The sequence below is a fragment of the Hyla sarda genome, chromosome 7 (genome assembly GCF_029499605.1).
Source record: "Hyla sarda isolate aHylSar1 chromosome 7, aHylSar1.hap1, whole genome shotgun sequence".
Lineage (NCBI taxonomy): Eukaryota > Metazoa > Chordata > Amphibia > Anura > Hylidae > Hyla > Hyla sarda.
In genome coordinates, this window is record NC_079195.1 from 27,529,123 (window position 1) to 27,555,810 (window position 26,688).

The 26,688-nt window shown below is 40.9% G+C and overlaps 1 protein-coding gene across 10 annotated transcripts in view; it reads right to left on the reverse strand.

Moving 5' to 3' along the window:
* Positions 1 to 1,599: 1,599 nt before the first annotated feature.
* LOC130282073 (alpha-2-macroglobulin-like protein 1) overlaps positions 1,600 to 26,688 on the reverse strand; it is a 137,209-nt gene continuing 112,120 nt past the window's right edge. For 4 of the 10 annotated variants that reach the window (XM_056529944.1, XM_056529945.1, XM_056529946.1 and 1 more), the window contains exons 28-35: positions 19,754 to 19,916; positions 13,862 to 14,058; positions 13,575 to 13,790; positions 13,249 to 13,364; positions 12,156 to 12,246; positions 10,786 to 10,854; positions 5,829 to 5,931; positions 1,600 to 1,812 (exon numbers count right to left, since the gene is read on the reverse strand). In XM_056529944.1, coding sequence (XP_056385919.1) covers positions 1,775 to 1,812; positions 5,829 to 5,931; positions 10,786 to 10,854; positions 12,156 to 12,246; positions 13,249 to 13,364; positions 13,575 to 13,790; positions 13,862 to 14,058; positions 19,754 to 19,916 — 993 coding nt within the window. In that variant the 3' untranslated portion in view covers positions 1,600 to 1,774. Of the gene's footprint in view, positions 1,813 to 5,828; positions 5,932 to 10,687; positions 10,855 to 12,069; positions 12,247 to 13,248; positions 13,365 to 13,574; positions 13,791 to 13,861; positions 14,059 to 19,753; positions 19,917 to 26,688 lie in introns of those variants that run through there. The other 6 variants (XM_056529947.1, XR_008846234.1, XM_056529948.1 and 3 more) reach the window with 6 other exon arrangements.

Genomic DNA, 26,688 nt, shown 5'->3' on the forward strand with positions numbered 1-26,688 from the left:
AGAGGTCTTTGCATCACATCAATACTTGGCGGTGTAGGTAGCACATGGTGTTTTTTGCACATCTTTCTTTTTGTTAAATAAAAAAATTGGGGGGTCCATATATTTTATCCTAAGAATATTATTAAAAGTTAAGTTTTACGTAATGCATATCCTCAATACTTATTTGTGCACAATAACACTTTTACAAAAGAGACCATTTTCTTCTGCCTACCTGCCTCAGCTTTTATTCTGATCCTGCCACCCGCCTGATGCCACACATCTGATGCCAAGTACTCCTTTTTCACCCACCTTCGTCACCGGGTACTGGTATTGCCACCCACCGCCGCACTCTGTCACCGGTCCCTTTCAGGACTTCTGATGCTGCTGATGGCAGATCTCATTCTGCCACCATATTTACTCCTCATGCTGATGCCACCTCCAGGCTGTCTCATTCTGCCACCATATGTTCTCTTCACGCTGATGCCACCCCCAGGCTTTCTCATACTGCCACCATATTTTCTCCTCATGCTGATGCCACCTCCAGGCTGTCTCATTCTGCAACCATATGTTCTCCTTATGCTGAGCCACCTCTAGGATGTCTCATTCTGCTAATGTATGTTCTCATGCTGATGCCAGCTCCAGGCTGTGTCATTCAGCCAATTTATGGTCTAGTCATGCTTCCACCACCTCCAGGCTGTGTCATTCAGCCACTATATGATCTTCTCATGCTGCCACTATATGGTCTCCTTTTGCTGCTGTCAACTCTGGGCAGTGCCATTCAGTCACTATGGTCTACTCTTGCTTCCGCCACCTCCAGGCTGTGTCATTCGGCCACTATATGGTCTCCTCTTTCTGCCGCCAACTCCAGGCTGTACCATTCTGCCTGATTATGGTCTCCTCATGCTGCTGCTACTGCCAGACTGTGTCACTGTGCCGCCATGTGGTCCCCTCATGCTGCAGGCACATTAAATAAAACTTTTTAGGTCCATCTATTTGAAATCTTCAATTGAAATGTTAAATATATATTTAATCTTTTAAATTGAGAATCCCTATGGCCTCATCAGGCTGTTGCCACCTCCAGGCTGGGTCATTCAGCCACTATATGGTCTCCTCATGCTGCTGCCACCCCCACGCTGTGTCATTCAGTCACTATATGGTCTTTTCATACTAATGCCACCTCTGGGCTCTGTCATTGTGCTGCTCTGCGGCAGTGATTGTAATAGCGACGCCTCTAATCTGCATGTCATACTGAATAACGGTATTATTTCACTAACCTAGCACACTCCATACAGTATGCATGTTATGGCAAGGCAAAGTGTTCTACACCCCTATTGAGGCTCTCTGTAGGCCAGAAATAGCCATTTTTAATATCGATTTGCCGCAAATAAATTCGGACAGAACCAATTTTTTTCGAAAAATTCTGCGAATTGGCCGATTCAAATTTTTCAAAAATTTTCCCATCTCTAGTAATAACTTAGCCCCCAGTAGGAAATTGCCCCCTATGTAGGCAAAAGTCTTATGTATATACTGGGAATACTCTTATAATAGCAACTGTGTCTGCTAAAGTTACCCATAGAGCTGTACAGAACAATTATTTAAAAAACAACACAAACATTTGCAGTTAAAATTCAGTTTTAATGTAATATTGTACCACAGTGACATCTATTCCACCCCTAATGTATGGTTAGTTACGGTGCAAATATTAATTCCATAGACCGGGGCTTGAATCACCACCACAGACCCAGTTTTTGTAATATGGTCCTGTACTGTCCATGGAGGGAAGAGCTGTAGATTGTCACTGGCAGCCACTGTACGTAGTTACTGTGTTCTCCTCTGTGGTAAAAAAAAAAAAAAAAAAAAAAAAGGAGAAAAAAAATTACCAATGCACAAATACTCAGAAATATAATTGCATTGGGATATAATTTATTGTATACATTATAATAGAGTTTAGAAAACAAATTTATATCTACCCAATTAAAAAATTCTGAGTTAATAGCTTAGTTACCAAACACTTTAACCTCTTAAGGACCCAGGATGTACGGGTATGTCCTGGGTACCGGTCCTGCGATAAAACGCGGGGTCACACGGTGACCCCGCATCATATCGCGGCGGGCCCGGCGTCATAGTGAAGCCGGGACCCGTCTCTAATAGTGCGCGGCACTGATCGCGGTGCCGCGCGCTATTAACCCTTTAGCCGTGTGCTCAAAGCAGAGCCGTGCGGCTAAAAACGAAAGTGAAAGTTGCCGGTTAGCTCAGGGATCGCCGCAGTATAATCGCGGCAACCCGAACAGCTGTACTACAGGAGGAGGTCTTCTTACCTTCTCCTGCGCCGTCCGATCGCCGAATGAATGCTTCAAGCCTGAGATCCAGGCTTGAGCATTGAATCGCCGAAAACACTGATTGATCCATCTCCATAGGAATGGATCAATCAGTGTAAAAGATCAGTTAATGCAATGTTATAGCCCCCCCTATAGGAGCTATAATATTGCATAAGAAAAGTGTAAAAAAAATCATTAACCCTTTCAATTATCCCTTCATCTAATAAAAGTTTTAATCACCCGGTATTTCCAAGAATAAAAAAAAACACAGTGTAAATAAAAATAAACATATGGGGTATCGCCGCGTGCGGAAATGTCTAAATTATAAAAATATACTGCTTTTTAACCCGCACGTTCAATGGCGTACGCGCAAAAAAATTCCATAGTTCAAAATAGTGCATTTTTGATCACTTTTTATACCACAAAAAAGGGAATAAAAAGTGATCAAAAAGTCTGATCAGAACAAACATGGTACAGCTAAAAACTTCAAATCACGCTGCAAAAAATGAGCCCTCATAGCACCCTAAACACAGAAAAATAAAAAAGTTATAGGGGTCAGAAGATGAATTTTCCTGCATGTATTCATGATTTTTTTCTGAAGTGATACAAAATCAAACCTATACCAGTAGGGTATCATTTTAACCGTATGGACCTACAGAATAAAGATAAGGTATCATTTTTCCGAAAAATGTACTGCGTAAAAACGGAAGCCCCCAAAACTTACAAAATAGTGTTTTTTCATCAATTTTGTCGCACATTGATTTTTTTTCCCCGTTTCACCATAGATTTTTGGGTAAAATGACTAATTTCATTATAAAGCAGAATTAGTGATGCAAAAAATAAGCCATTATATAGAATTTTAGGTGAAAATTTTAAAGAGTTATGATTTTTTAAAGTTAAGGAGGAAAAATTGAAAATGAAAAAACGGAAAAAGCCTGCGTCCTTAAGGGGTTAAATGCCAAAAATGGGAATCCATCCTCAGGAATACTTTTTTTTTAAAAAACACGTCCAATTTGTTTTTTTTTTCGGGTGGGGGTTACATAGCAGAGAGCATCTCTCTCTTTCTCTGAAGGGCTTGTATGGGCGTAGCTATATGGAGTGCGGAGGTAACAGTCGCACCGGGGAGGCACATCTGCCCCATAAGAGACCAGTTTTAAAATTTGGGGGCCCTGTTGCAGATTTAGTTTTTTTAGCAGGTTAGGCCCAACAAGAGAAAAAACACAGACACAGATGAGTGTGGTGCCCCAGTACAGCAGTTCCAACTGCTACCCATTGGAGAGTTGTCAAGTGGCTGAGATGCTAAAGGTGTAAGAACTCGAAGGATTAACCCTCCCTGAGGTTTGGCTTGGCCTGGTTGCTTGGCTGCATCTTAGCCAATCTTGGCTGTGAGCAGCTAACCAGGCTAAGCCTGCACCTGTGGAGTGAGCATTTAAGTCCAGCTCACTCTGTTTTTAGTTGCCAGTGATAGAACTTGTCTGTGAGTAACTAGCATTGTTTGTCTCTGTAATCTTGATATTGATCTCGGCTAGGCTTTGACCTTACCTCTGCTTTTGTGTATGGGTACCTCACTATCTCCAGTTGCTGATTTGACTAGTTTGACTCTGATTTGACTGTGTGTGTGTGTTTAGTTTTACTTTTGGTAGTTTTGTGTGCCTCCAGATGTTTACCGGCTCCATCTGTATTGTATTTTATTGTTTTGACGCTGTCTGACCCTGCACGTATAATAGGATAATCCTCATGTGTTGTGGACCCATTGTTTAGGACAGGTATGCAAGTAGGCAGGGTCAGAGGATGTGGGCAAGATTAGGGCTTCACTCTATCCCTGCCCAAAGTGACAAAAGGCTTGCTGGATCTGTATTATGAATTACATGTACTGGAGAATCTTGTATATGTATTTCCTGGCATTGCACCTAAAGATTATGCATACATTAAGATAAATAGACACTACAGAGAGTAACAAAAGCCGGTATGAATGGTCAAATTTACTAAAATGGAATATAAAATCCTCCAAAAAATAATACACCTGCCCAAAAATAGTATGTGCTAATATAAAGCACTCCCATGAACATACAATATTACAGAAACAAATGGAGTCATGTATAGAAAATACAATATATACTTTATTGATAACACATATAATAAATACAAATGGAGGACTTCCACCCAGATGGAGGAAAGAACAGCAAAAATAGGTGACCACTCAGGTACAATTAGGAGCTAATAAGACATAATATGCAATAGGTAGGACCCTAACAGAGTATATAGATAGAAAAATATAAGCATGTGTCCAAAAGGACTGCAAGGCAAAGCAGAGCTAATAATAAAACATACTTGTAAAAGGCTTTGATCCCGAAACGCAGCGATGGGGTGGTGTCCCCTCAGATTACCTTGGAGCATTTTTAGACTAAGTATGTTTTATTATTAGCACTGCTTTGCCTTGCAGTCCTTTTGGACACATGCTTATATTTTTCTATCTATATACTCTGTTAGGTCCTACCTATTGCATATTATGTCTTATTAGCTCCAATTTGTACCTGAGGGGTCACTTATTTTTGCTATTCTTTCCTCCATCTGGGTGGAAGTCCTTGATTTTTATGTATTACATGTGTTATCAATAAAGTATATATTGTAGTTTCTATAAATGACTCAATTTGTTTCCGTAATATTCTACTTTTAGCTAACCAGAGTGCTAAGGGTTAGTATTTCTCACATGCTTTGCCATGAATGTACAGCTGAACAGTCACTTTATTCAGATGTCAGCGTCTGACCAATAATTGGAGAAAAAAAGTCCTTGGTCCAACTTTGAAAGGACCTAAATCTGTTCTAGTTAGTCAGAGTCTGGCCCTGGGTTTAGCTAGAGCAATATGTGAGCCCACCAGCTCTGCCCTCACTGAGGAGACCAAGTTAAGTGGACCTAGGCTTGCTAAATCCAGGCATACCCTACACAAGGGTCACACGTGTCATGTCAACAGTCTAGTCTACAATCAAGGTGTTCCTGAACCTCGTTCCTGTCCACACGAGGATGCGAGGATAGGTTGTATTACATTTCAGCCACAAGAGCGAGAATTTCATCTTTCACGAGAAAACAAGCTATGCAAGGATCTATTTTTGGGTCAGAATACGCCTTACTCTGGCTGTGCCTTTCCGAACGTGAATTAAAGTAGAGTTCTATTTTGCACCTTGTACCACAGTAAACCCACTAGTAAAGATCCTTGTCCAGTAGTATTCTTGGACTGTGAACTGGAGAGATAGTAAACATTAACACCTGTAATGTGAATGTAGCCCTGCCCTGATGACACGCTTCAGTACATCAAAAGAGCCAGGAAAGTGCATAATCAGGGTAAGTAAATAGAGACAGCAGGACGAATCTGAGGTATGGCACTGGAGCAGGTGCGGTAAGTATACGGCAGCTTGCTATCTCTTGAGCCCAATAGGCTACAGTATGGTTGTAATATAAATCATTATAACACTTTAAGAGACTCTTCTAGCAAGTAGGGAATCTCATAATGGGAAGTAAGATGTCTTTCTTACCTGTCTGATAATAGTCGTACACCCTTATGTTTGCTGGTTTCAAGTCCTGGACCTGGTTGACTTGCAGTATTACAATGTCATATTCTTGTGGTGTATGATCAAGCTTAAGAAGGATAAAGATCCAAATGTAATAATCCATTCATAAAGAATGCAATTTTATATAAAGTAATTGACTAATAAATCAAAAAATTAAGTCACTATAAGAAGACATAGAGCCCTTAAAGGGGCATTCTAGTTTGGGAAAAAATGTATATAGTATTGGGGCTGTAGTAAAAAAAAAATATAAAAAAAAAGAGCTATACTTGCTTACCCCCAAACTTCCCACAGGTCCATTGTCTCTTTTGCCTGCTGACGAGACAAGAGCTCAGAGTAGGGCTTTCCTGTTTGGCCAATCACTAGCTATAGCAGTGTCTCATCTCTGCAAGTGGTAAAGTGAGCAGGTTCTGCTCCAAGACAGCGGAGGGGGACCAGAAGCAACTCAATTGGAACTGCAGCAGGACCTGCAGGGGACCAGGGGTAGGCAAGTATAGATTTTTTTTTCTTATTACTACTGTTCCAGCACTATTTATATTGATTTTATGCACACACTAGATTAAACCTACAAAATGAACCTGTATACTGTTTTTATATTTGGGCCCTTGGTGATTAATATCCACCCCTGAGGATCAGCATGTACTAGGTAATTATACAGATATAGGCCCAGATTAATCAAACTGTGTGAGAGAGAAAGTGGAGAGATCACTGCTCAGCTAACGAGCTCTGATAAAGTGAAAGCTGAGCTGTGATTGGTTGTTATGGGAAAATCTCTCCACTTTTTCTCTCACACAGTGTGATAAATCTGGGCCATAATTATTTAATAGAAATTATGGACATTTAAAGTTAGTACTGTGAGTGTAAGGAGCAAACCTAGGAAGAGGAAAAAGTCAGACAGTGTTAGATGTTGTAAGAAGAGCACCTCAAAATTTTGTTTTATTAAAGGGGTATTCCCGTCTCCTTACTCATGTGTCTATGTAGAGCATAGCAGCATAAACAAGTTTGCAATTGGTTTCATTTAGCAAACTTGCCTGTAGATACCGTATCTCTACTTATCTCTTTCTTTTGTTGACAACTGGTTGCCTTGGATCCCATCCACCAGCTCTGCTTTAGAAGCAGTGGTGATGTTACTCCCTAAGTGAAGTGGCCAGAGCTCCTGAGCGCACATCAGGCTCCCTGCTCAGGCTCATATCAGCCCATTTATCATGTCTGACATCTGCAGTCATAGTAATTTAGCTTGAGAGCTGTCAGACACGGAAGCAGATGACCTATCTCTAACCACAGTAATCCTGGAAGTGCAAACAGACAGCAGCAGCAGAGAGAGGTAATCAGCTAGATGGGAATACTGCTTTAAGTATGAGTAGAAAAACATTTTAAAGACATTGAAATCTTAATATGTGGCCTATCAGTCTGTGCCTAAAGGTTCCAGAGATGAAAATCAAGTACTGTAGGAATACCACAAAAGGGTAGCCCCCAACCATCTACTATGTTTGGTAGGTCAGTCTAGGTTTGGTCAGGACAGACAAGTAAACTACAATATAAAAACATAGGAAGAGAAGAAAAAAACATAATGCCAGCTTCTTCTATTGCTCCATGGTCTGATCCTCACATGCCCATTGTAGGCACTTTTGGAAGTAAACAGGGGTCAGCATGGACATTTTGACCAGACAATGGCTACACAGCCCTAGACAGGCTAACTTTTACTCCCCTAATACATCAAGGAGTCTTGGGCCCCTATGACCCTCATAGAAACTAACCACTACATACCAGAAACACCCCACTAGACTTGCTGTTGTGGAGATGCTCTGACATTTATCCAAAGGATAGAGGATAAGGAGCCTTGTGAGAGGGGGGGGGGGGGCGCAGGCACCCCCAGCAATCTCCAGCCCTGCACCTCAGCATTCTGTTCAGAATTCCGGCTGTGCTTGGCTTTGGGCAGCCGTGGTCACGTTCCCCCTCCATTAATGTCTATGGAAGGGAGCAAGATGGCCGTGGTCACCCATAATCCTGCACAAAGCTGAGTCCATTCCGTGCAGGTAATTACTTGGGTGCCAGGCCAGAGATTGCGGGGGTCCCAGCGACTGGACCCCCTGCAATCAGATATCTTATCCCCTGTCCTTTGGATAGGGGATACAATGCCTAGGGTTGGAGTACCAGTACCAGGTTTTTGGTGCCTTAAATAGCCAGTATTGACAGAATTAAGAGTAGAAACAAAAGTATAGAAAACAAGCAGGGGTTGGAAATGGAAACCAGAGTAGTAAGCACGAGTAAGACCCAGTATACAAGAGGTCATATATATAGAACTAGGAGTTACAGCAAGTCAGGGATTAGGGGGGGTCACCGAAGAAAACACTAATACATAACTTTTAATTAATAACTCTAACATTGGGGACAAAAAATACCACAAGACCATCAAAAATAAACAACAAAACACACACTATATAAAAAAAATATGAAGTGACAGATAGGGACTCGATACAGGCCCAAGTCAGTTCATACAAAGAATCTGATTAGAAAATGTAATTTGTTATAATCCCTATCAACAACCACAATCGGTCAGATGATGTAATGAATATACACAACTCCTAAATAAAAGAGGGGGTATAGGTGGGGGTAGAATGGGGGAGGACCTAGGGAGGTAATAGGCTGAAGATGGTGGTAGGCCGCTACCTTTCACTTGCCCTAATACCCCCTATTCTATACCTAACCCTAGGCGGAGTTGATGCCCTGATAAGGGCGGCCCCGCTTCGGAACCTAGTCTATTCTGTCACCTAATTGCCCTGATATAAGACAATTAGGGACATCCCCATTCAACTCCCTCTTCGGATAAGTACAAATTTATCTATATCCAGATCTATGAGTGACTCCTTATATGTTTGCATCTCTATCTAATATGTATTTTCGTTACATGTTCTACTCTGTGAATTGGTTGTAGTGAATAATTGTGACTTCACATTTACCCTCCAGAGGAATTGTTAGGATTCGGCAGGCTGGAGGTGGATCCTCTGTGTCAGAGAGGGATTGGCGTGGACCGTACCAGTGGACCGGTTCTAAGTCGCTACTGGTATTCAAGGGATGGTCTTGCTGCGGCGGTAGCAACCAGGTCTTATCCACCGGTAACAGCTCAACCTCTCTGACTGCTGAGACAGGCACGGTACAGAAGGACAAGGCAAGAGCAAGGTCGGACGTAGCAGAAGGTCAGGGCAGGCAGCAAGGGTCGTAGTCAGGGGCAACAGCAGAAGGTCTGGAAAACAGGCTTGGGACATACACAAAACGCTTTCTCTGGCACAAGGCAACAAGATCCGGCAAAGCAGTGAAGGGGAAGTAAGGTTATATGAGCAGGGAGCAGGTGGAGGCTAATTAGACTGATTGGGCCAGGCACCAATCATTGGTGCACTGGCCCTTTAAATCTTAGAGAGCTGGTGCGCGCGCGCCCTAGAGAGCGGAGCCGTGCACGCCAGAACGTGACAGCCGGGGACAGGGACAGTTAAGTGGCTTGGGATGCCATTCGCGAGCGGGCGCGTCCCGCTATGCGAATCGCATCCCCGTCGTGAGTGTCAGTGCAGCGCTCCCGGTCAGCGGGTCTGACCGGGGCGCTGCAGAGAGGAGAACGCCGCGAGCAATCCGGGGAGGAGCAGGGACCCGGAGCGCTCGGCGTAACAGGAATTACAACTGGTCTAATTGTGTTGCTATCTATCAGGCCCTGTGGGCCATTGTATATATAGTCCAATAAGTATATTGGTTACATATTTTGCTTTGACTTCATTTTGAATGACACTCTATATATGTGTGTGGCTACATGGACTGTGTAGGTCACATCAAAGCATAGAAATACAGCTGTATATATAAGAGACATAGACGAATGATGTTTCGGAGAGCAGTATTATTAATACAGCACTGAGTCAAACAGCGATCTGATAGAACCAGTCTATTTTTTCTTTTCACCCGAGGGTGAAGTCTCACACACATCATATCTGTATTATCTAAAGATAGTGGTATCCATCCCTGTCCATTTAGCTATACAGGGCTCCCCAGTGAGACAGTCAGTGTTTTTCCTAATTGTCTTATATCAGGGCAACTAGGTGACAGAATGGACTAGGTTCCGGAGCGGCGCCGCCCTTATCAGGGCGTCAACTCCCCCTAGGGTTAGGTATAGAATAGGGGGTATTAGGGCAAGTGAAAGGTAGCGGCCTACCACCATCTTCGGCCTATTACCTCCCTAGGTCCTCCCCCATTCTACCCCCACCTATACCCCCTCCTTTATTTAGGAGTTGTGTATATTGATTACATCATCTGACCGATTGTGGTTGTTGATAGGGATTATAACAAATTACATTTTCTAATCAGATTCTTTGTATGAACTGACCTGGGCCTCTATCGAGTCCCTATCTGTCACTTCATATTTTTTTGATATAGTGTGTGTTTTGTTGTTTATTTTTGATGGTCTTGGGGTATTTTTTGTCCCCAATTTTAGAGTTATTAATTAAAAGTTATGTATTAGTGTTTTCTTCGGTGACGCCCCTCTTTTGTACACTAATAAAAATTGGTATGCGGTGAGATTCAAGTCAGGGATTAAGCAGAACAGTCAAAGACAGTCTAAAGATCAGAAGTAAAAATCTAACAGAAATTGCAAAGGCAAAATAATATCTAACCAAGAAAAGTTTTCTAGTACATTTTTAAAGGCAGCTGCATATGACATGACTTTTTGTGTTGCAGCTGTATTAGCAACCCTGCAGCGCAAAGCTTAAGAGCCGGAGCCGAGTCTGGAGTATACAGACACATTCTGGGTGTTTTCTTAATATAGTCAATATAATTTACATAATTACCTATCGGTGCATTTAATGTAACGACTGATCGGTGTATTCTATTCTGGAACGCAATAAATGTTCAATACATTCTCAGAGAACATGAGATATTCACTGACCTCCTCCAGGTAAATGGTAATAAGATTCTGCTGGACATTAACTTTCTTGACCAGAGGTAACGTCTGGAGCTGCAACAATGAAGATTGAAAATAAATTAAAAGAGAAGGCCCATGTAGGACAATTTATTGTCTGATCGCAGGGGGTCCAACAGCTGGGACCTCGCCATCTCTTGTATGGTGCTTCAGCTGTCCTTCGTGCACAGGGCAGGGGTCGGCATGCACCATCCATTCATCTCTATGGGAAAGCCGGATATACCAACGCTCTACTGTGATCAGACACTTATCCGCTATCCTTGTGATAAGGGATACATTTTACTACACTGGACTTCTCCTTAGATTTTTTTTTTCATGGATTTTGGTTACATTTTCAAGACCGGGTGTCTCCAACCTATGGGTCTGTAGCTGCGATAAGGGCTTTCTGGAGGTTGTAGTTTGCAACAACTGTAGAGCCACAAGTTGGATATCACTGCCAGGAAATCCAAAAATCTTTGTTGGACAGATGAACAAATATAGAACAAATTCTAAAATTTACAAAATATAGTAAAAAAATCCTATTCAACATTGGATGGTCATTACTGGGGGATTTATATGGTGTGGGAGTGTAGCTCGATAGAGATGGGCAAATGTCAGTAAACGTCAGTCACAGACAGCGGCACAGGTCAAATACAGGGCTTTTCCTTCTTTTTATTGGCAAAACAAAATATACAGCCGTATTCACCTTGGCACAAAAGCAAAACAAAACCTGCTTGTCTGAGCACTAGCTGCACATGTTAACTTGCCCACTATACAAGTGGCTTACTTCCACCCACCCGACAAGACAGGCTTCAAATGTGTTACCTCACACAAATTATAATTGTCCTAGGAGAGGCTAGCAGACCTCATGACTTCAACTGACATTCCTTACAGCCTTTCAGTGCAGACATAGTTACACCATTTGTAAGCCCAGCATTAATTCGACCTCAGCACCTGTGCTGACTTGGGGGCCAATCTAAAAATCTGGACAGGAAGGTTATGAAAGAACCGCACTACCAAACCTGCCTTTCATCCCATAAATTCCAGGCCTGATGATAGGACTTACTAAATTCCCTAGGAAGCTTAGTTTTATCAGGGATTTTAACAATTTCATGGATTCCTAATACCCCTAAATGAGAAATGTACTTTCTAAAACCTGGTAACCATTTACGACAGGTACATTGGGAAAATATAGCAATCCCCGACCACCATTCCTAATACTGTCTCACAAGGATATAAGACAGTAACCAAAAATGATGATAAACTTGTCACCTGGAGAATCTCCAAAGAATGTGGCATCAAAGTTTACCAAGGGAGCGGGACTCTGCACAACCAATCCTACAATGCTACTGTCTAACCTGGTATTTTACTTCATCGACCAGCTGATATCCTGAGACCATTTCCACTTCAATAAGGACCATATTAGTAATACTTCTCTTTCCAGTGTATCTGTGACAAAAGAGATGGACCAGGGGTAAAAAAAAAAAAAAACTCAAAGCACAGACAGAAGTAATTTAGAAACCTAAAAGGTTAAAGGGGTGGGGAAAAAAATCTTTTCAAATCAACTGATGCCAGAAAGTTAAAGGGGTACTCTGCCCCTAGACATCTTATCCCCTACCCGCCGCTGGGGACCCCTACAATATAGCATGCAGCATCCACCTGAAACTGCGTCCAGAAACGCTGGAGGCTGTCACACCCCCTCCCATAGACTTATATTGAGGGTGCGGGGCATGACATCACATGGGGACGGAGTTGTGACGTCACGATCTTCCGTCCCCGTGGTCGGGAGCCAGAGCCTCCAGCATTTCCGGACGCAGTTTCAGGTGGGTGCTGCATGCTATATTGTGGGGGTCCCCAGCACCGGGACCCCCACGATCTGACATCTTATCCCCTATCCTTTGGATAGGGGAAAAGATGTCAAGGGGCGGAGTACCCCTTTAAACAGATTTGTAAATTACTTCTATATAAAATATTAATCCTTCCAGTACTTATCAGCTGCTGTATGTCCAGATGAAGTTGTGTAGTTCTTTCCCATCTGACCACAGTGCTCTCTGCTGACCACAGTGCTTTTTGCTGACACCTCTGTCCATGTCAGGAGCTGTCCAGAGCAGAAGAGGTTTGTTTTGGGGATTTGTTCCTACTCTGGACAGTTCTTGACATGGACAGAGTTGGCAGCATAGAGCACTGTGGTCGGACTGGAAAGAACTACACAACTTTCTCTGGAGCATACAGTAGCTGATGAGTACTGGAAGGATTAAGATTTTTAAATAGAAGTAATTTACAAATCCATTTACATTTTTGGCACCAGTTGTTTTGAAAACATTTGTTTTCCACCGGAGTACCCCTTTAATGTAAGAATAATCATTGTACAGATCATATATTCGAGAGGGGGAGAAGGGAGGAAGGATTGATTTAACAGTATAAATTGAAATGAATTTGTTCTTTTATTACGTGACTGTTATCCGAAGACGTAATATTGCCTTGCCATAGTCACAACCCTCCAAATTGACATTAATACTAAAGGCAGATGGTCCTGATACCGGCACAACATTGTATTTTAGGACGCTCTGTTAAACAAAAAAAGGGTTTGAGGTAAAACAATGAATCACAAACTGAAATAAAGAAGGAAAGACAACTAAATATAATAATCTTCCAAACACTCTGGATGTGACACGTACCATGAACTGTGATTGTCAGTATGGAGGGACACAAAGCTTGTTCTGCTCAACCATTCAAAGTTATATTAATATATCTATATAAACCCAATAGTAAGTCACCTGAATGAACACACAGCCAATCCCTTTAACAAGCAGGTTGTATTCCCCAGGAATGTCTGGTAGGGGCGCCGTCTGGAGGAGGAGACGATTGGTTTCATCCACCTTGAATTCCTTCAAAGTCTTGCTGTTCTTAGAAACCGTGATTGACAAGGTGCCTTTAGAATTGAACGTTAGCCTCGTGTACTTGGCAAGAGCTTGAATTGCCACCACTGTATCCTGTAATAGGCAGAGGTGTGTAAAGGAGTCCAACAAGATGCTACAGACATGAACAATGCCAGATGCTTTACCTGTGTAGAAGAAAAACCCCCGTAGGGATTCTGCTGTTTAGCCAACCAGGTGACAATCTGGGAGGCTTTTAGGATATCATTTTGTGATACTATTGGGGCAGTAGTCAACGCCAGGAGGACATATGAGGATAACTCTACGCTGGCCGATACTGATCCATCAGAAGACTGAAGAGTGTACGCCCAGTATAGGTCAGCACCTAAAAGAAAGAAATTCAACATAGATGTCAGGACCCCAGTGCACAAGGTCCTGCACCTAACATGTGCCATTGACATTACCAGTGTCTTATGTGGTAAAGGAGTCTTTGGGCTTCCTCACCCAGCAAAGACCAGGTACAACTGCCATCTTTGCATCATTTATATAATACTTGACAATATATAAATGGAAAAATCTGGACACCAAGTCTTATCCCTTGCATAGCTCCAAAAGACCTATCTTTGTATGGAGTTTACATAAACACTATACTTTTGGTGGTCCCACGAGACTGGCTAAACAAAATCAAGACTGTAAAGAATATTACAGATATGCTTCTAAAGGAAACTGGTGGGAAAAATCACAGCTAAATTCTGTAGAGACAGACAAATTTTTCTGTGTGCTTGTGCAGTAAAGGTATGACAATCAGCCACAGCATTACCACTATGTGGAAATATAGCTTGTGCCCTGCTTTTTTTTTTCTTCTAACACTTCTCTATCTTTAGAAAAAAGAAGAACCATCTTTGGGGTGGAATTTGCACAGTCATCGGGTTGGTGACCCTACAGTGCAATTCATGCTGCTCCTGCCATTGTACTCAGCTTGTCTTTATTTGATTGTAGCAGAGGGCCCACTGTTGACTGGTCTTTCTACTTAAATCTTATGGGAGAGGAAAAGAAACAATGATGCTCTTATCCTGACTTCATATCCAGTCCTCATATTCTGTCCTTATATCCCGCCCTCATATCCAACCCACATATCCCACCCACATATCTTGCCCTCATATCTCACCCTCATATTCTGTCCTCATATCCCACCCACATATCCCGCCCACATATCTTGCCCTCATATTTCACCATCATATCCTGTCTTCATATCCCATCCTCATATCCCACCCACATCTCCCGCCCACATATCCTGTCCTCAGATCCCAACCTCATATACAGGTGAAATTAAAAAAATTTGAATATCGTGCAAAGTTCATTTATTTCAGTAATGCAACTTAAAAGGTGAAATGAATATGAGACCCAATACATGCAAAGCAAGATAGTTCAAGCAATGATTTGTTATAATTGTGATGATTATGGCTTACAGCTCATGAAACCCCAAATCCCCCCAATTACTATGATTTGGGCAGCCATGTCATCTGCTGGTGTTTGTTCCCTGTGCTTCATTAAGTCCAGGGTCAACAAATCCGTCTACCATGAGATTTTGGAGCACTTCATGCTTCCTTTCCTTTTAAACTGCATTACTGAAATACAATGGACTTTTGCATGATATTCAAATGTTTTGAGTTTCACCTGTACGTCATATCCTACCCTCATATACTGTCCTAATATACTTTCCTCATAACCCGTCCTCATATCCCATCCTCATATCCCATCCTCTTATCTTGTCCTCATATCCCATCCTCTTATCTTGCCTTCATATCCCAACCTCATATCCCATCCTCTTATCTTGTTCTCAGCTTAGAAGATTGGGGGAGGTGTCTTACCTTCCTCTCTACCATCCGATCAGTGCTCCAGCCTTGCGTTTAGCTATGCTAGGCTGAAGCAATGGTGCACCGATAACATTGATCAATGCTCTCCTATGGAGAAGCATTGATAAGTGTATGCAATCTAATGATTGCATGTTATAGTCCCCTATAGGGTCTAAAAAAAAAGTGTAAAAAAATAAATAAAAAAAGTAAATAAATATGCATTAACCCCTGCCCTAATAAAAGTTTAAATCACCCTTCTTTTCCCATTTTTCAAATTAAAATGTTTAAAATATAAAACCTAAACATGTGTGGTATTCCCGCATGCGTAAATGTCTGAATTATTAAAATATAATGTTAATTAAACTGCACGGTCAAATCTGCAAACGTAAAAAAAAAATCCAGAAATGTGTATATTTGGTCACTTCATATACTAGAACAAAATATAAAACATGATCAAAAAGATGCCAGCAAAATCAAAATGGTCACAATAAAAACTACAGACCTTGGTGCAAAAAATTAGCCCTCATCCATCCCTATATACGGAAAAATTAAAAAGTTATAGGGATCAGAAATTGATCATTTTAAATATACTAATTTTGGTGCATGTAGTTATAATATTTTTTAAGTAGTAAAATAAAAATAAAACCTATATAAATTAGCTATCCTTGTAATCATATGGACCTACAGAACAATAATAAGGTGTCATTTGTACTGAAAAGTGCACAAAGAATCGGAAACCCCCAAAATTTTCAAAATGACATTTTTTGATTCAATTTTGCCCCACAAATACTTTTCTTCTGGTTTTGCTTTAGATTTTGTGGTGAAATTATTGATTTAATTACAAAGTAAAATTGGTGGTGCACAAAACAAGCCCTCATATGGGTCTGTAGGTGGAAAATTAAGTGTTACGATTTTTAGAAGGTTAGGAGGAAAAAACAAAAGTCCAAAAAGGAAAAATGGCCTGATAGAGAAGGGGTTAATTAAAATAATTTGTGGATGAAATGATGTCACTTTGACTGGTGAACAGATCTTTTCAAGTCTCCAGGGTGAGATTGTTTAGTTCTAGAATATGGATCACTCCTCCTTCTTTTGCAAAATATGGGGTGTGTTCTATGCATGTCAGTGCATTTATATGATGTATATACAGTAGCATAGTTGATGATCCTTCACAAGTTACTTGATATATGAAAAATATATCCACAAGGAAACTTAAGTATTCCTCCAAATTTAGTACTAAAGATCAAATATCTTGTATTATACCTAAACATTTATCTACTAGAGATGTGTGGTTAGTTAGAAGTGGGCAAGGTGTTTATTTAATACATCTATAGATTATGAGAAAGAGAAATGGAGGGGGTCCAGCTCCTGGGTTGAGGTATCCAATAAAACTTAACCTTTAATGGCAACTAATTAAAACATGGAAAATCGCCACAAGGTGGCGAGTGACATGTCACTAAAAACAAAGGGGGGGTGAAACGCCGACGCGTTTCGAGCAGTTGCTCTTAGTCATGGCGTTGGTACCTAGTCACACGGGGGTTTAAATACCCACTGGCATATGGTCGGGTCCCACCGTGGAAAAAACTCCCCGCCTCCATCAAACAGGATGTGACGTGGCATAAGGAAGGTAGTCAGAGAGAAAGGAAGGTGCGGCCAGGTAAGAACTAAGTGGAAAAAGATGGCTGATTAACCCATGAGTGACCTGTATGTCATATCAGTCTAGGCATGGTAACATCCAATGTATGCAAACAATGCAGTGTAATAGTACAGCGGCCGCTCGTGGGGTATACCCGGGTGGTTAGACTGTCATAACATAGTCAGCATTCGAAAAAACCCCGGGCACACTAAAAACAAAATATGATAATAAATAAATAAATAAATTAAAGTGCATATTGTGAATTCCAACCTATATGTCCAAACTCGCATATAAATATAATAATATACATGGGAGTTTAACCCATAGCAAAATATGATATTGTAATAAACATGTTTAACGATTGGGCGAGTTAGATGTTTAAATACGATGCGCACAAGATCACTAATAGAAAAAATATATATATAAATAAACCTATGTTGAGACTGTCTCGGAGACATGATAAATTCATAAATATTTTAGTATTCAGACACATGGGAACCTGTGGGTAAGCACATATTGCAATAGGGGACAGGAATCGCAACTTAAAATAAAACTCAAAGGGTAAGTAGGTTCTACCATAGCCACGGTTAAATGATATACAGAAAACACCATATAAGGCTGAATGAAAAAAATACTAATTTAGTAAAAATACATGAGGTCATTTCTATAGTTAAGACCCATAGGAGCACGTGTTTCCATCCTTAGGATCCAAAAAGCTTCTCTTGTGTGAAGGGCATGTAACCAATCACCCCCCCCCCCCCCCCCCCCCGTTTGGGGGGGGGGGGGGTACTTTTTCAATTCCCTGGATGGAAATGGTGTTACTTTTCCCTTCATGGTACTCCACTAAATGCCTGGTCAAACCAGACATTGATCGGGAGGAAAAATTAGGGCGAATGGCAAGTTGTTCATAAATCCTTCTTTTTAGTTTCCGCCCCGTGCACCCTATGTATTGCATTCTGCATGCAACACATGTTGCACAGTATACAACATATTCGCTGTCACAATTAATAAAGCTTTTTATAGTGTAGCTAATGCCTGTTGCTACTGACACAACCTGGTGGGAGGAGGGCATTAGAGTGCACATGTTACACCGGGACCTTCCACATTTGTGGCTCGCATTAGTGTGGAGCCATGTATTAGCGGGTTTGTCGACCGGTAGATCACTGGGTGACAAAATGGACCCCAGAGATCTAGCTTTCTTAGCTACACATCTAACCCCTCCAGACAGCAGTTTCGCCATGTCGTCGTTTTGTAACAGTACCGGGATATGCTTGGTGATTATATTTTTGATTTGATCAAAATTTTGGCTGAAAGGAGTGGTGAAAGTAGGAGTGAAACACCATTCCTTATTTTCTTCATGTGACGGAAGCAAATACTCATCCCCTACGTTTCAGGCGTCCAGTGATGCCAGCACTTGCTGACTGATAGAATGTGTCATTCGAGGATGCCCTTTTTGCCCTTATGTATTCTCCTATGGGGAGATTCTTCGTGGTATGTGCAGGATGTCCACTTTGGGCATGCAGAATGCTATTGCCCGCTGTGGTTTTGCGGAACATACTTGTATCAATTTTTAGAGTATGTTTGTTGCCCATCAGGGTGACATCAAGAAAATTGATCTCTTCTTTCTCTCTGACCATAGTGAAGCGTAGATTCAAATCATTGTCATTGAGGCCAGACAAAAAACCATCAAACTCATATTCCCCCAAACCTTGGCATATTAGGAGGAGATCGTCTATATACCTGCCGTACCAGTAGATGTTACTTTTCCACGGTGGGACCCGACCATATGCCAGTGGGTATTTAAACCCCCGTGTGACTAGGTACCAACGCCATGACTAAGAGCAACTGCTCGAAACGCGTCGGCGTTTCACCCCCCCTTTGTTTTTAGTGACATGTCACTCGCCACCTTGTGGCGATTTTCCATGTTTTAATTAGTTGCCATTAAAGGTTAAGTTTTATTGGATACCTCAACCCAGGAGCTGGACCCCCTCCATTTCTCTTTCTCAGTTCCACGGGGAGTGGCGGCTCCCTGTCTCCGTGCTCCGGGACTATTGCCTGATGCTTAACACATATGGACTTTGGTGAGCTGATCAACTCCTTTTGTTTTTCTACTACATTGCCATCTATAGATTATGCTTTCATCTATTGTGTATATATTTTGTTGTGATGTTCTTTTTCAGAGTAATACTATGTATATGATATTGAATTAGCCTTTGTAACTGATGTTTTGCTGTATGTCGTTACTTACATAAGCTTATAATGCCTCACTAATATTCTATATCAGTTTACATCTGATTCATTTATACTTATATATAATGTATTACTATTATTAATAAAAACAAATAAATCTATATTATTTTATGATATTGCAAAAAGTACCACCTAGCGCTTATCAATGAGTGTAATAATTCTGGGTTTATAGTCAGGCCCAAAAATAGGAACTGCATTGTTTATATTTTTTTGTTATTCATAAGGTCACATAAGGTGATAATGTTGTCATGACCTCCCACCACAGCTTGGGATACCACCTATAAATGCAATTAGGAGATGTATCAGAAGTCCCATAGAGAGAGAAACTCTTATTATATTACCTGAGGACACAGCAAGTGGTAGCAGTTTGTCCAGAAGTATCTTCTTGGTTGCAATGTCATTGGCAAGGGCAAAGGTATACCCCAATAGTGCCATAGTGTATGTGTTTGAAGATGTCGTCATTTTGTTTTTCAAACAGGAGAGAGCACGAACCAGCATAGGGTCCTGAAATATTTTATAAATATCATATTCTTACTGTTTATATCCTTCCCCATACTTTATACTGCAGCTTTGTAAATTCATAATAACCTAATAACACTCTTCCCTAGAAAAATAGTAACTGACAGGTCCCACCACCAAATCAATTATATATCCTACATGTGCTACGGTCACACGACTGTGACAGCTTCCGCCAATACTTCGTCACTTAGTCATCCGACTTCCGCCCGGGCACTTGGTGCTTGCACACTGGAACTTTTCCCATATATCTAAGCTCTATTGTAGTTCCCCATACGGCCACACGATGTCACCAAAGCTTCTCAATTCCATTCTTATAATTACATTGCATTAAAACAGGAATATCTTATTTTTTTTGCATAGTACTGGTGTTTAATTATGTAAGAAATTTTAAGAATGAATTGTGCACACTTATGTTGTTCATTTATGAATTACTATACTTACCCTTAAGATATACCTGTTTTAATGCAATGTAATTATAAGAATGGAATTGAGAAGCTTTGGTGACATCGTGTGTCCGTATGGAGAACTACAATAGATACTTGAAAAGAGGATATGTGCAGCTCACAGCAGTATTGTGCAAGGTTAACTGGGATATTCTCACACCCAGAGAGAAAAAAGAAGAAACAACATGGAAACAGAATTCTCAGTCCTCAGCACACCAACCACTAAAATGAATGTATGATGGCTTATTGGCTCACTCCAGGAAAAAAAAAATCCATATTTTCCAGACCAATTAACAATTTATTCTAAAATAAATCAAGCTAAAAATATATACAGTTGAGCAACAGCCGCAGGGCCCCACGGCTGTGCATGTGATGGATAAACACTGGTCCCTAATAGGGAGTGTATTAAAAATGAATACTAAAATAGCCATAATCCTACAGAAAAGAAATAAGTGGCCATAAAGGCTCTCATAAGAAGAGATATTCGTACAACATGAATTGCCATAATTTAGTAGAATTGTTCATACAACATCTATTACCACAATTTAGCAGAATTATGACATCTGTCCAGAACATAGACATAAATGTATGCACAATCTCATATGGTATGTAAGTTCCACCAAAACCTGTAAATAAGAGGGGGAGGAGAATTGTAGCAATATGATGAAAAAGAGATATGGCAAAATCCTGCTGCAATAATCAATAACAGCCCAAGTCCTGCAACATATAGATCTTGCAAGAGTGCAGCACAGTCTGGCTAGATATAAGAGCGTATCACCGGTATTTTCAGCAAATGTTCCCTGCGAACAGAAGATGCCGGCACAGCGTGCCATTCAGCCCTCCACGTTAGTCCGGTTGCCGATAGTTTCCTGCTCTAGCTGAAGGCAGTATGAGCGCACTTTGTGCGACCGCTCACTTTAGCGAGTTCCCGGTGGCGTATAATGTGGATAGTCAGCTGACTTCTGGTCAGCTGATCGGGTCGGCTTGAGCACGTGCTCAGCTGTGTCTTTTAAAGTTGATATTCCTTTAGTATGAATGGTTTTTAAAGTTCGCAGGTTTAACAATCTCTTTGGGTGGTTACTTCTGGCGATCACTTGCCAATAAAATATATCAACCAAACGCATTTCGGGGTGTGTAGATGAACATAAACCGTTCATTACCCCTTCCTCAGTGGCATATGTTATAGTAGAGCTAAACACATTCGTTATTTATATGATCTGGAAAAATCTGACACCTGTGATTTCATCACTACTCAAAATGTGGGATGGATCAATCTAAGATCCATCCTAAAACCCCGTTGATACCTATAGGGTTTTTGATGCTTGATACAAGGTATCTCTCAAACGTTCGGGGAACGGCAGATATATTGTACGTTGTAAATCATGTTACAAAACTATTTTATCGATGTGAACTTGTTTGTAAGATCCACTCAAATTTGCAATATGTATTTGCAGAAAAATGATTAAAATAAATAAAAAGTATAATAAAAATAGAATAATAAAAATAATAATTAAAAAAATTATAATAGTAAAAATAAAAGTAAAATGTATAAATATATAGGAGTCTACACGATACAGTAGAACATGTTATGGGATGGAGACTGTCCTGGGGGTCACCCCGAGCTCTCAGAAACAGGGCGAGCCCCAGAACAGAGTCCATCCCCTACAGGAATCCAAAGAGTTCCAGATTTGAATTCAGGGCTCTTGGTTCCAGACTATCAAATTCAAAGATTTTCTGACTTTCAGCCTTTGACATTCTTAATATAAAACTGCCTCTGTGCAAATCTTTCTTAATAGCTTGAATACCTGCAAAGAATAATCCAGAAGGGTCCTTATTGTGAAACTGAGAAAAAATTGTTAGATAAGGGATGTTTTGGACAACCTTTTTATATTATAAACTAGCTGAGTACCCGGCGTTGCCCGGTTTTTCCTTCCTCATCCTTGTTGGGGAGGAAAATCAACAAAGGAGGAAGCTTTTGACTTCATATCCAATCCCCATATATTGTTATCATATCCCAACCTCATATCCCGACCTCCTATGCCGTCCTCCTATCCCGTCCTCCTATCTAGACCTCCTATCCCATCCTCCTATCTCGACCTCCTATCCCGTCCTCCTATCCCGTCCTCCTATCTCGACCTCCTATCCCGTCCTCCTATCTCAACCCCCTATCCCGTCCTCCTATCTCCACCTCCTATGCCGACCTCCTATCCCGACCTCCCATCTGGACCTCCTATCTCCACCTCCTATCCTGTCCTCATATCCCGTCCTCATATCCCGACCTCCTATCCCGACCATCCTGTCCTCCTATCTTGACCTCCTATGTCGACCTCCTAACCCATCCTCCTATCTCGACCTCCTATCCCGTTCTTCTATCCCGTCCTCCTATCTCGACCTCCTATCCCGTCCTCCTATCCTGTCCTCCTATCTCAACCTCCTATCCCATCCTCCTATCTCAACCCCCTATGCCGTCCTCCTATCTCAATCCCCTATCCCGTCCTCCTATCTCCACCTCCTATCTCCACCTCCTATCCCATCCTCCTGTCCCGACCTCCTATCCCGTCCTCCTATCTCGACCTCCTATCTCGACCTCCTATCTCGACCTACTATCCCAACCTCCTATCCCGACCTCCTATCCTGTCCTCCTATCTCGACCTCCTATCCCGTCCTTCTATCTCGTCCTCCTATCTCAACCTCCTATCCTGTCCTCCTATCCTGACCTCCTATCTCCACCTCCTATGCCGACCTCCTATCCTGACCTCCTATCTCAACCTCCTATCCCATCCTCCTATCTCGACCTCTAATCCCAGCCTCCAATCCCGACCTCCTATCTCCACCTCCTATCCCGACCTCCTATCTCCACCTCCTATCCCGTCCTCATATCCCGTCCTCCTATCCCGTCCTCCTATCCCGACCATCCCGTCCTCCTATCTTGACCTCCTATCTCGACCTCATATCCCGACCTATAATATGTGTACCAGGTATTGAAATATCTCCAGCCGTACAAAAGTTATGTTAGAACATACATTACCCATTGATTTGCATGGGACTTTAAACAAAAACCCTGACCCTCACAAATGTGGGTAGTTAAGGGTTAAATTAACTATCCTATATTTTAAGTGGACATATGAGTAACATGTAACCAAGTATTATCGAAATATCTCCAGCCGTTTGGAAGTTATGCTGTAACATATATTTTCCATAGACTTGTATGGGACTTTAAACATAAACCCCGCCCCTGGCAAATGGGGGTGAGTAAGGGTTAAATCACCTATCCTATGTTTGTTGCTGACATATAAGTAACATGTGTGCCAAGTTTCATTTTAATATCTTTAGCCGTTTGGAAGTTTTTGTGGAACATACACACATACATACACACACACACACACACATACATACATACATACATACACATACACACAAACATACACACAAACATACACACATACATACACACATACACACACACACACACACACATTGGGGGACATGTATCATTATTTGTGTATGGTAGAAGCAGTTTACCCCTTTTCCCAAATTCTAAATTATGTGCAGAAGCACTAAATTTATCAATCAAGCGCAATGAGCTTCATAAATTGCGGGTAAATATAGTGATCTCCTCAATCCACTCTTTGGAAAATAAAATCGATGATTTAGAGAATCTTGCTATGTTAAGTCCAAGATGGCTTATATTTGGGAAAAAAAAACAGCTCTTGCGGCAAAATTTTTGGTGTAAAGGAAAAGTACGCAGTTAATAAATCCATGTGTACTATAGATGTCACTCCAAGGTACCCCATATCACCACATCTGGAGGACATGCTCTACCAAAATATGCGCAAAAAATGCGCAAAAAAAGGGCTTGCACAAAATTTTGCGCAAAAAAATACACACAAAGCAGGGGTAAATCTGTGATACATGTCCCCCATTGAGTTTTATATATATATATGTTTCCGGAAATTCTGACTTTTAGGGGCCGTTTTGTTCTTCCAATGTAATACTTGTTGCAGTCACACTGCAGAACATAAACGACACCTTTTGGGTTGCATGTTATAAGATGCGGAATTTTCCATTTGAATGTATTTACCGGTTGTACTTCTACAACCTTTCTATGTCCATTTGTTGTATTACAGTTGGAGCATGCCCCACAACGAAAAAAAGAAAAGCTTAGTTGTTAACCATGTTTGTGATGTGTTCTGTATGGCTGGTTGTTTTATTGAAGGGGCTAAGGTCATCCATAAATTGGGAGCCTTTTTGTACACAATCTGGGGTTTTGATGGCAGTATATTCAATACGTTTTGTCTTTCTGTGCTAGGTGCCAGTATTTATAAATTATTTGCACAACTTTTTTATATTCTTTGTTGAATGGGAGGATGATTTTCAGTTGCTGATCTGCTGTTCCTGACCCTTTATCTCGCTCCTCAAAATAGGTAACTTGATCCAATTTATTTACCTGGTCCAGTGACTTTTCTAAAACATAGAAACATAGAATGTGCCGGCAGATAAGAACCATTTGGCCCATCTAGTCTGCCCAATCTGAATCCTATCAATAGTCCCTGGCCCTATCTTATATGAAGGATAGCCTTATGCTTATCCCATGCATGTTTAAAATCCTTCACTGTATTTGCAGCGACCACTTCTGCAGGAAGGCTATTCCATGTATCGTCTACTCTCTGTGTAAAGGATACTGTTTGCCTAAAAATTGGGTCGTTTTTGGCCTATTCCTGAAAATATGTATCTGTTGTACAATTGCGTTTCAACCTTCTATACTGAGGCTTAGGAACATTAATCAACCACCCGGTAGGTGGCAACTGTTGAATGTTATAAAACTATTTTTAGCAGTAGGTTTTGTATAGGTTTTACAGTGAAGTTAAGTGGAAATTGGGAAAATCTCTAGATCTAAAAATTCTATTTTTATTTACAGATAGTGGAAGTGAATTTGAGGTTTTGAGTATTGGTGTTTAGATCATGGATGAATTTTTCAAGTTCACACTGGGCACCCCGCCAAATAAAAATAATATCAACAATGTAGAATCTCCAGATCACCAGGTTCGCACCAAGTATGGGGGTGTTGGTGTCTTCTTCCCATGATGCCATGAACAAATTGGCATAGCTCGGCGCGAACCTGGTGCCCATTGCTGTTCCAGTTTGCTGTAAATAATAATGCCCTTCAAAGTAAAAATAATAAGTAAGTATATATTCTATTGCTGCTGTGATATAGTTGACTTGCTCAGGTTTGATATTGCCCTTTTTCAAAAATCTGGTAACTGCTGAAATGCCCAATTTATGGTCCATAATGGTGTATAAAGAACTAACGTCTATCGTAGCCAAAATGTATTCCGGTGACCAAGTGAATTGTTCCAACAAACTTATGATATGTGTTGTATATTTTAAATAATAATCTGTTTGTTGTACAAATGGCTAAAGGAAACAATCGACATATTGTGATAAATTTGAGGATATAGAACCGATTCCGGAAATGATAGGTCTACCAGGAGGGTGAAAATAATTTTTATGAGTTTTTGGCAAACAATAAAAAACACGTAAACGTTCTGGGGTGCTCAGTATGAACCTGGACTCATTCTCATTAAAGGGGTATTCCAGGCAAAACCTTTTTATATATATATATATATATATATATATATATCAACTGGCTCTGGAAAGTTAAATAGATTTGTAAATTACTTCTATAAAAAAATCTTAATCCTTCCAATAGTTATTAGCTTCTGCAGTTTTCTGTCTAACTACTCAATGATGATGTCACGTCCCGGGAGCTGTGCATGATGGGAGAACATCCCCATAGGAGCTGCACAGCTCCCGGGACGTGAGTCATCAGAAAGCAGTTAGACAGAAAACAACAACTCAACTTCAGAAGCTAATAACTATTGGAAGGATTAAGATTTTTTTAATAGAAGTAATTTACAAATCTGTTTAACTTTCCGGAGCCAGTTGATATATAAAAAAAAGTTTTGGCCTGGAATACCCCTTTAATAATACCATCTTCCAAAGCATCTTTACCTAAATTGTGTAGTTCAGTGCTAAAACTGGTAGTGGGGTCTGTTTCTAATTTCTTATAAATCAGGGGGTCCTACAACTGTTGTAAACACATTGTAATCTTTAGTGTTCAGTGGCACAACTGCCCCTCCTTTGTTGGAGGGGGTATTGTGATATTGGCCAATGATTGTAATTCTTGTATCACCCTTCTTTCTTTCAGACTGGTGTTGTGGTTTTTAGTTTTCAGATATCCAAGTGATCTTAGATCACTTACAACTGATTTTTTGAAGAATGTCAAATCTGGACCCATTTCTGTTTTCGGATAG